At 39.1% G+C, this 10,162-nt stretch overlaps 1 protein-coding gene and 1 long non-coding RNA gene across 7 annotated transcripts in view; one reads left to right on the top strand and one right to left on the bottom strand.

Moving 5' to 3' along the window:
- Positions 1-1,428, bottom strand: part of LOC112486311 (uncharacterized) — an 11,033-nt gene extending 9,605 nt beyond the window's left edge. The window contains exon 1 of the long non-coding RNA XR_003048736.1: positions 1,227-1,428. This is a non-coding gene — a long non-coding RNA (uncharacterized LOC112486311). The remainder of the gene's footprint in view (positions 1-1,226) is intronic.
- Positions 1,429-2,277: 849 nt separating this feature from the next.
- Positions 2,278-10,162, top strand: part of hps3 (HPS3 biogenesis of lysosomal organelles complex 2 subunit 1) — a 10,988-nt gene continuing 3,103 nt past the window's right edge. Inside the window, exons 1-20 of one of the 6 annotated variants that reach the window (XM_008338305.3) lie at positions 2,278-2,402; positions 2,518-2,620; positions 3,061-3,255; positions 3,339-3,410; positions 3,756-3,849; positions 3,960-4,033; positions 4,239-4,451; positions 4,550-4,622; positions 4,715-4,803; positions 5,264-5,375; positions 5,461-5,614; positions 5,698-5,780; positions 5,906-6,080; positions 6,354-6,435; positions 6,534-6,691; positions 6,855-6,956; positions 8,256-8,364; positions 8,534-8,715; positions 9,177-9,354; positions 9,604-9,837. In XM_008338305.3, the coding sequence (XP_008336527.1) occupies positions 3,205-3,255; positions 3,339-3,410; positions 3,756-3,849; positions 3,960-4,033; positions 4,239-4,451; positions 4,550-4,622; positions 4,715-4,803; positions 5,264-5,375; positions 5,461-5,614; positions 5,698-5,780; positions 5,906-6,080; positions 6,354-6,435; positions 6,534-6,691; positions 6,855-6,956; positions 8,256-8,364; positions 8,534-8,715; positions 9,177-9,354; positions 9,604-9,837 (2,235 nt within the window). In that variant the 5' untranslated portion in view covers positions 2,278-2,402; positions 2,518-2,620; positions 3,061-3,204. Of the gene's footprint in view, positions 2,408-2,517; positions 2,621-3,055; positions 3,256-3,338; positions 3,411-3,755; positions 3,850-3,959; positions 4,034-4,238; positions 4,452-4,549; positions 4,623-4,714; positions 4,804-5,263; positions 5,376-5,460; positions 5,615-5,697; positions 5,781-5,905; positions 6,081-6,353; positions 6,436-6,533; positions 6,692-6,854; positions 6,957-8,255; positions 8,365-8,533; positions 8,716-9,176; positions 9,355-9,603; positions 9,838-10,162 lie in introns of all 6 variants that reach the window. The other 5 variants (XM_025065375.1, XM_025065378.1, XM_008338297.3 and 2 more) reach the window with 5 other exon arrangements.

Below are 10,162 nucleotides of genomic sequence, written 5' to 3'. Positions count from 1 at the left end.
CGCTTGCCTTCAGAACATGTCTGAGGTTGTCTGGAAATGTCTACCTGTAGGTTACAATCACTACACTCAGCTGGAGTATCACAGTGTAGCTGAAGGTTTGACTGAAGGACAGAGGACACTCAGGACAGTTGCACTGACCTTGAAAATGTTGGGTTTTTTTCAGATTTTTCAAAGTTGTTTTTCTCATTTTAGTCTGTCATAATTCTGAAGCTTTTTTTTATCATATTCTAACACCTAGAAAAAGAACTTACAGCATTATTGTGGTCAAAAATATAAAAGGATCATATTTAAGATATGTCCTTTGTAATTTGACCATAAAACTTTCAAGTTAAAGAGTATTTTTGAACATGCCTGGGGCTAAAAGTTCTACATTGACTAAAACTTTAACTGTAAAAAAGGTAATATGTTGTCTTGTTTTGCATCTTAGAGGCAACATATGCCATTGCGATCATCATTGATCAACTTGAATCAACAAGTCTGTCTTGGCTTTGTAAACAATATTACTAGTCTAAAAAAGACTATATATGCGCAAAATTTGCACTGTAGAGAAAATGTAAATACATTTTTCTTGTACTGCTGTTAGGGACTAGTTGAAAGTGATTTTTCTTTTTTTCAATGGATTCTGAAAAGGACTGCCAAGAGCAATTTGTGTCTGACATAAAAAATAATTGCGGTTGGATGATAGCAGTGAAAGACAGGAGCTGACAGAAAGAGAGAGGAGGTATAATTTGTCTGACTCAGCTCTGGGGTAAAGAGATTCCTGAGAGGAACATCACTCCTGCTGCTGATTTCAGTTTTCAGGCTGCCTAAAGCAATGTTTCACGAGTAAAATGACTTTTCAAAGATGACTAACATTCTCAAGTGAATCCTGTTTGTATCACTTTTGCAAAACCAATTATAATACCATGACTAAAACCTGCTCAGTCTTGGCGATCTTTAAGTTAAATTAATGTAAACCATAAATAAATAAATAAAAACACAGGCAGAGGGCAGTAATTATTCAGATTAACATGTGCTTAACACTATAGAGCTCCACTGGAAATCACGGCATTCTCTTATTTTACTCATTTAATACATTTCATGTCAGTTTTAACACCAATCACTATAATCACATAAAAACAGTCAATAATAATATCACCAATAATAATAAAATACGTCGACATGCGCTATTATTATTATTATTATTAAATGCATTTTTTTGCATCTTTTGCTGGAAGCAGTCTTACCTTCGGGTCAGTGGGACGATAGACCGCTGCTGCAGGGAAACCAGTCTGCAGACTTGCTGGTGGCAACAAAAACAGTGCAGAGTGGACACAGGAGTCCCGCTGATTACAGGAGGCTGCCCGGGTATTGGCACGTCCTCCTGGGGCTGCACTGTTTTATACTATCAAGTTCAGCTCGCTGCTGTCGACACCTCAGCTGAGCTCTGCAGGAAGTCACAAGCACAGATACCTGTCAGCAGCAGCAGAGATGGGGAGGGGGGAGGGGGGTGTTCAAGTCCAGGATAGATCCAGATAGAACCTGCTGTGCATCATTTAAAATTTAAAATTACTTTTTTTTTTTTAATAAGGCATGGCGCGATAAAATATTTTAAAGATCCGATTACATATAAATACAGTGTATCAAACCACTAGTTTAAAAATATAAAAATATAAAAATAATGGATGGATAGAAGGATGGAAGGATGGATGGATAGGAAGGTGGTGAGTTCATAATTTCTTGGTCAAACCACTTCAGGTCCCTGAAACCACGTCATCGTCAGAGACTTCTTCACAGAAGCGACTGATCTTAAACTTCTCTCTGTAATTAGGTTTCTGTCTCACAAACAACAAATCCACGGCATGTTTAAAACCATTTGACACGTTTTCACTCAATCCTCCAACTGAATGTATCCTGTTGTCAGCTACTGCCCCTTTGTGGTTTGTTTATGTTACTGCACTGTGTAGACGGTGAGCTGAAGAGTAAAATAAGTCATAACAACAATCTTAATAATATAGGAACGTTATGCGTCATAATCACTATACGAAACATGTTATGTGTGTAATTCCTTGCTAATTAGGTGGAGAATGTTGTTGCGATATGTGGTCAAAACGTGGAACTGTCCCATAAAACCTGAACACAACAAAAATTAAAAACAACACTATAAACATAAATGAATTAAGCATTTATGGAAAGCAAACAAAACAGATAAAAAGAATCATCACGGAAGCAGCACATGGATTTATGACAGCCAATTGGAAAGTCTTGCGATTTTGACAGGACTGGAAATGAAAGCCAATCAGAAGTGAGAGAGGGCGGGATTTGTGATGTTTTGCTGCACTTCCGCTGAAGCAGCGTCCAAAAATCAATACATCAAGTGAAGGCAAGGTTAAAAAGTGAAGCAGGAAGCGACGATTCAAGAAGTAATGTTGAGTCATATTTACATAACCAAATTTGTTCCGAAAAACATTCAAGCGCCATTTGCGTTTATTGGGATTTTAGTAAAGTAAATTAAATATGTGTTGTTGTGATTCGAAGGGAACCAGTCAGACCTGCCGCAGCTCACAAGACCGAGACATGTGATATCGATTAGAACAACTCCCTGCTGCCGCCGCAGATACTGACAACACGGTTCGTTCATGTAAGTCTCCAGTGTTTCCTCCTTTCCTTTGTCTCTGTATAAAACGTTTTATCAAAAGAAAAACCGTTGTAAAAAGTTTTAATGCATTTGTTTTGGTCTCGTTGTGACTGTGCGCGTTACAGTTAAATTGATCGAAGTATCACTGCAAACAGATGATTTGATGTTCTGACCCTGTTTTATTTCAGTGGAAGAACAAATGTGCTAACAAACAGTTACGTAGTCGACCAGTTAATGACAAATCAACTAAAAAAAAATCCTAAATGATTTATAGCGTTAAAGATATCATTGGTTTCAAGTACCAAATATGTAATTAACGTAATTAGACAACATGTGTAGATGCTAAGAAAATGATGTTAAATTGCAATCACGTCAAAGTTTCTCAAATATTTCATGTCAGTGGACCACATGAAACTGATTTGGGTTTTTTTATGGCAGTTCAGTCCTGATGGATGAACCTTCCAAGAAACATGTAAACACTGAGGATATGTTCCTGGATTTGTAGCGGTTGTAGCAGAAGAAGTCAACATCCAGCTGCTAATGGACTCTTGACTGACAGAAGCAAGTTCTGACAAGGCTGACCAAACATGGTGCATGTGTATAACTGCCACCCATTTGCTTCACAGCAGATTGTGCAGGTTTGTAGGCATTTGAATTAATTGCAAAACTTGTAATATTTTTGTTTTATTATTTTTGATCAATTGTTATCTCTGGGTCTTAGGTGGAGCAGGAGCCTGGATTGTTTTGTTCTGGAGGTGGGGCTCTCTTTGTGGTGGTTACAGGAGGATGCAAGGTGGTCTTCAACTCTGCTTGTTAATGATAACCTTCTGATTGAATATGAATGAAGACCCTGTAGTGGTCACAATGTTTGCATGGAATTTCTTTCAATTGTTGTCATGTGATGACACATGGTTGCAGAGACAAAGCCTTCAGTGAGCTTTACTTTTACACATGAACCTATTGTTTTGCTAATGAATAACCCTGCATAAAAGTTACTTGTATGAACTGGTTGAACTGAATATGAACCTTCAATTGAAGCATTTATTTTAATTAAGTTTTATATTTAACAAAAATAATTGATGTCAGTTATTAAAATACAACAGTGATAAGAGGCTTTGTGTTCTGTACTCCAACCAAGGTGGAGGCCTACAATCTGGAGCAGGAGGGCTGTCCACTCATCTGCCGATTTGGCACTATGGGCACAGTGAGAAACATCCAATACAGCAAAATTGGTAAAAAAAAAAAAAAGAGTTCCTCTCAAACCTTGGTGTGATGGTCCTGTCCTGCAGAATGTACTCACTCAGGTTTTCCCTCCCATTGCCTCTCTCTCATCTCCTCTCAGGAGACTACCTGGTGACCATTGAAGAAAAAAACAGCGCCACCTACCTGAGAGCCTACACTAACTGGAGATACCAGGTACAGTGATGTAGAAACTCATACCTAGAAAACCTACTAGAAAAAAATATCTGGTACTCCTAGAAAGGCACTGATTTTCCTGTACTGATAAAATACATATATATGTTGCAATGAATAATACTTGCAAATGTGTTATATTTATATTTATTTTAATAATACACATTTGTCTTCTACCTATGCATGATATGTATCACTTTATTTCCAGGCTGAAGAGAGATCCCGTGTTGGGGTGCGTTTGTTGGGCCACCTGCTGCGTGGAGCATCTCAGCGGGGTGGAGCTCAGATGGAGATCATTGAAATCCCTCTCTCGGAGCGTCCCGTCAGTGTGGCCTGCTGCTCTGTCACCGGAGACCTGCTGGTCGGCTGCGAGAACACTTTGGTTTTGTTTACTTTACGGAGACAGAACCAAGAGAACCTGGTACCTGAGTTCAGTTTCCTCAGCAAAGATCAATATCCACATTCTAAGATAAAAAACATGTTGTTTTTTTTTGGTGTTTTTTTGTTGACAACTAACAGCAGAATCAGAGTCAGCAGAATGTCCAGAGCTCCTCCTCCTTAAACTCTCAGCAGACTTTTGGTCAGAGTGAAGGTAAGAAATGAAAAGTGACACGTATCGTCCTCTGAAGTGAGAACACGACTCCTCTTTAATTGATCTGACCTTTCACCTTTTCATGCCCACAGGTCACTCCTCAAGTTCAGACCACAGTGTCTCCATCCTGGACTTCGAACGCTCAGTCATCATGCATATTCCCAACTTTACACCTAAGAAGGCACTGAAGTTAATATTCTGTTTTAGAGCTAAAACTATAAACACGGAAATGTTAGCAAAATATTCAAAATATTGTAATTTTGAATAATCTAGTAATTAAAGTTGACAGCAATGCACTGCTGAATAGCAACAATGGTAAATTAAGTAGCTTAATAATAACAACTTTTACTAAAATTGTGTTTTTCAATCAAGGGTAACGGCCCCACGAGTTTCTGGAAATTGATTAATTTGAATTAGCAATTAAAAATACTTTTACAACAAATTTTTATTCTTTTTAAATTATGATTAAAAGCACCACAGACAATCTTAAATAACTATAGTCTTTTAATTTCATGAAAATAAATTGCGTTCAAATAAAATGCAGAATATAAAGAATATAATATGTATATAAATATCTGAGCTAGCGCTATTGCATGTTATTTGTTTCTGTGTGTGTAACAGCTTTTGTGTGTGTTCCTTAGGTGGCGCTGTGTTCAGGATATGTGGCAGTGCAGACGGAGCTGGAGGCGCTGGTGTTAAAACTGAACACATCTGAATCTGACGCTCTGGACGAGTCTTGTGACATGAGTAAGAGTAAGTAATGTCGGACAAAAATATTCTTAGGAGGAAACAGGTTTGAGTTCCTAACGTGTATGTGTGTGTTTGTTTGTCCCTGCAGCAGATCTGCTGGAGGACCAGAGTGACCTTCTCCTCATCCCGAGGCAGCAGGAGTTACTGGGGAGTCAGGCCAAAAACTGTGACGTCCCAGTCAGCATTGAGAAGACGGGGCTGGAGGACAAGGGACAGTACAAACTGTCATATGTGCTTTTTAGGTCTGGTTGTAATTTAAAGTTTGTTGTTTTGTTATATTCCGTATGTAACATTCAGGTGTAACTGTATGGTTTTTTTCCTCCAGGCGTTTTACTCCAGAGTTTTTCACGGGCTGCAGTGTTGAGGAGACGCAGCTTCACTCCATGCAACTTCACCCACTTTTCACCAGTAAGTACCAAACCTGACACTCAGACTTGACTTTGTCACTGTTTTTATGTCATGATAACTGAGAAAAGTAAAAAAATTATAATAAATATTATATAATAATGATATATATATTTTTTGTTGACCAGGTAACCAGTCAACATCCACAGAAGAACCAGCCTGTGTCTTCTGCTTCTTCTCCCTCCCCAGTGCTGGTTATCTGTACAGTCTGAAGAACGGAGTTGAGTTGCTCTCAGCCTATCAGTATCCAGAGAGAGTCCTGGAGGCGGTGCTAACAGACCACCTGCTGCATGTTATAACTAAGTACGCACCTCAGCCTAACAATGTCAAAGTGTTTATTTGCAAAAACAGCACAGGAAATTATGGTCAAGAAAGAAAGAGGAAAAAATCCTACTATTGTTGTTTTTTTTCCCATATCAATTTAAAAGGTGTTTGACACATTTTTGACTCTGATAATTATTAATACTGAAGTCCAATATGTAAAACTCTGGTACAGTTTGATGTAATATTAGGTTTTATGTTGTATGATGAATTGTCAGATAATGACAGAATGATATTTGTCTTTGATTCTAACAGAAATGCGTTGCAGTGTTTTACTGTGCGCTGTGCAGCGGTTGCAGCCAGGATTGAAGAGCCATACATTGACACCACCATGAAGGTAACGGCCTGAGTGTTACTGCTGTTATTTACAGTCATGTGTGTGTTCAACATCATGTTCCTGCTGGTGTGTGTGTGTGTGCGTGTGTGTTCTTTAAGGCCTGTCCACCCAGCAGTCTGGAGGTGTGTGCTCTCAGGATGCAGCTGTTTATTGGCCTTCGCTCTGTGTGTGTCCACGGTCCTCATGTCATCCTCCTGTCCACGGCGGACACCCAGACACAGGAAGAACCTGAACGCGTCCAGCAGCGCAGGGGACTGTAAGTCACAATGTTCAGACTCTGAAGTTCCCACAGTCATCAAAGAACAAGAGGAGTAACACAAAATGTCCCATCTCTACTGATGACCCTGAAGGCACCAGGCATCATCATATTATTTTGAACAAATCAGATTGTGGAGTTTGTGTATGTTGTGCTTTTTTAGCCATTTGAAAGAACACACCACGCTGGCTGGTATTTTCCTGGCCGTGGGAATCGATCCCACTACCACTCCGGCTCTGGAGAGCTTTCTGTCACGCCCCTTCCTGTAAGACAACCCTTACCTCCCCCACCCACCCACCCACGCCTCTGTTGTCTATTTGGACCAAGATGGAACACCAGATAAAACCTCAGCTCACTGAGATTCAAATACTTTAATTAGCTATATTTTTGGATTTAACACAAAATAAAACAAATCCTTTCAGGGTACATTTTTTAAACACTTGTTTTGTATGTAAGTGCAAGTGTAACCAGTATTGCTACTTGTATTTAAAAGTGGTCATTATTCTGAAATGGATCAGAACTGTGACCAATTTCTGTGGCAACAATACAGGTGTAACATTTCAGTCTTACTGAGTTTGTCTATTTTTAGAAAATGGTACAGAATTTAAATTGTCGGTTTTCCACATACAGATCATTGTGGCCAACATTGACGCCACCAATTAGTGTCAGCAGGACTGTCATAAATGACAATAAATAAATAAATAAATGGAGTCTTTTTTAAAATAGCCTTTTCTGAAGATTTTTTTTTCTGACTTTGCAGCTTGGTCCAAAGGTGACATCACTTCCTGATCCTGTCCCTGAGTGGATACACCCCTAACGTCTCTAACAGTCCACAGTGTGTGACTTTCTGCTCACAAACTTATCCTGTTTGCAGTGGATTTAACAATGTTGAATTATTTGTTTTTTTGGGAACTATTTTCCAGCTTATATGAAAATGATGGTGGTTTCCCAAAGAAACCATTCATATACACGCATGTCACATGACCTACATGAATGCCTGAATTAGGTCCTTCTCCGTGTGTGTATATGTAATGTCCGTATTATCAACTGATAGTGAAGACTTCATTCATATATTTACATTAAAATAACATCAAATACCTAGAAAAAACAATTAAACTATCCATTCAAAAAATAAAGGCTGAGGTTCTGGTCAGCTTTTGAGCAAATATTTGTATTAATTTAATAAATATATGAATAATAAAGTGCTCAGTTCAAACAATAAAATGCATTGGCAATTTATTATGGTGCCCATAGGCATCATTTTTCAGCCTCGTTAGGATGTTAATAACTATTCATATATATATATATATATATATTTATTTGGACACATTACAAAGTTTTAGTTGCAGTATTTCTTTGTTTTCTTATCAAGGCTTCTCTAGCAGGTAGCGCCATAGATGATGTGGACAATCCTAAGAGTTGGCTGTGTTTACTGTACACTCTGAGAAGATGACACAGTTGTCTGTGATGCTTTGACTCTGACACATATAAAGAAGTCAGAGAGAAGCCTCATGTGACACAGACTACATTTGTTGATTCTTCCTGTTTGAATTATTTCTCTCAGAGCCAGGAGATGGACAACGTCGCCCCCCAAAGAAAGCACCCCAACCGGACACGGCTGGAACCTCTATGTGGTGGACACCGTCTCCCCCCTGACTCTTTACAATGAGATGGTAACAAAACACTGTCACTTCATGTTTTTACTTAATTTAAAACTGTAAATAAATCATGGATCCTGAGCTAAGGTGGAAGCAAAGGCTTAGAGACAGTGGCTGAACTGTAGGTGGCAGTGTTGAAGATGTTGAGTGACCAGGGTGTCCATCGTCTGTTTGTGTGTGTCAGGTTGAGTACAGTCGACAATACGCTGAAACCAACCCTTCAGCCCAGAGCCTTCGACACCTCCTCAGTGAAGCTCACCTCCTCCTGTGCTCCTCCCTGCTGCAAACAACAGAGCAGACTCACAGAAAAGACCTGGAGGAGGCGCTCAGGGAGAACTGTGCTCAGCTGGGAGACTGCTTCAGCAGGTACATGGACGACTTGACTGTTGTTACAAAAAATAAGATTAGAGATTATTAGATGGAGCAAAAAAAATTTACATTTCCAAAGCTAATTACCAGACCTTGTTATTTTTTGTTTGCTTGTTTTATTTAAGCAATGAATTGATGAATAAAATATAATGTAATTTTTTTTTATTTTTTGGCAGTAAGGTGTGTGATGTTTCCACTGAACAGATGAATAGTGAATAAACACAAAAAGAAAGGGCTTTAAAGGGTTTGACCCTGCTGTGATTGTGTGCATCAAGGTCAGGTGATTAAGAAGAGAGAAGGAAATGCTTTAGCTTGTGAAGAGAGGGCTAAAAATAAAAGTAATTTTTGAAGCTGACAAATAAGAAAAATGAAAAGGAAATGTCAAGACAGATTGAACGTGATGATAATGTTGGAGTGAAAAAGAATATTATGGTTTTTTTTTCCCTGTCTTTTTTTAGGTCGAGTCAGAAAGATTGTCACCTGGCCTTACCTTACTACAGGATGTCTGGTCTGTCAGTCACAGAGGTGATCGCCAGAAACCGCCCACTTCCCAGCAGCCCTCACTCATATGGCCTTGGCTTTCTGTTTTATCTGAATCATTACCTGTTGGAAGAAACTGAAGAAATCCTCAGTCAGGTACAGAGTTGCTGGATAAAATACTTTGGATTGTTTTCAGGAAGAAATTTGAATCCACTGTCATGCTAACCACTAAAAATGTAATTAATACTCTCTTGAAAAGTGGTTCTCAACCTATCTACTCTACTTGACTTGATTTCAGAAACACAGTCACACATGTCACACATGTACCACAGTTTTAGAACCACTGCTGTTTTATATATATATATTGTAAAGTATTTTTAAAATCGGAAAACTTTGTTTCTACAGGAGTCAGCTGATGAGGTCATCGACATTTTCAGCCAATCAGAGTCCTCAGCGCTCATTAGCGTATGTGCCAGCCCGTCCATGATCAACATCAGCGCTGATAGGACGCTGCAGGTTTTACATCGCCTGGAAGACACAGCAGGTGTCTCTGTTCCGCTGACCATCACCATGGCAACTCTGGCGCTGCGATTAGACGACCTGCAGCAGTTCATGCAGCTGTTGGATAGACACGCTGAGGTGAGTGCAGAATGAAGTCTCTTAGTGGTGGGATTAAAGAAACCAATTCAATAAATTGAAGGAATTTGAATGAATTAGCTTCTTTAATTAAACAAGCATAATTGTGTCATTTTTTGGGCTGGCAAATGAACTGTAGGTGAGTTACTGCCACCTACTGGGCTAAAATGTTACACAGGATGTTAGAAAACTGCAAAGTGTGCAATAAAATGCCATATATTTTAAGAAATAATTTTGTCTATAATTATATAATTTTATATTATATTACATTGTTCCTGAATCCCCCCCCCCCCCCCATCCACCCCTCCTCCCCCCCTCCCGCTCTCCC

This window comes from Cynoglossus semilaevis, chromosome 2 (genome assembly GCF_000523025.1).
Source record: "Cynoglossus semilaevis isolate Cse_v1.0 chromosome 2, Cse_v1.0, whole genome shotgun sequence".
Lineage (NCBI taxonomy): Eukaryota > Metazoa > Chordata > Actinopteri > Pleuronectiformes > Cynoglossidae > Cynoglossus > Cynoglossus semilaevis.
This window is presented reverse-complemented; position numbering and strand designations above follow the sequence as displayed.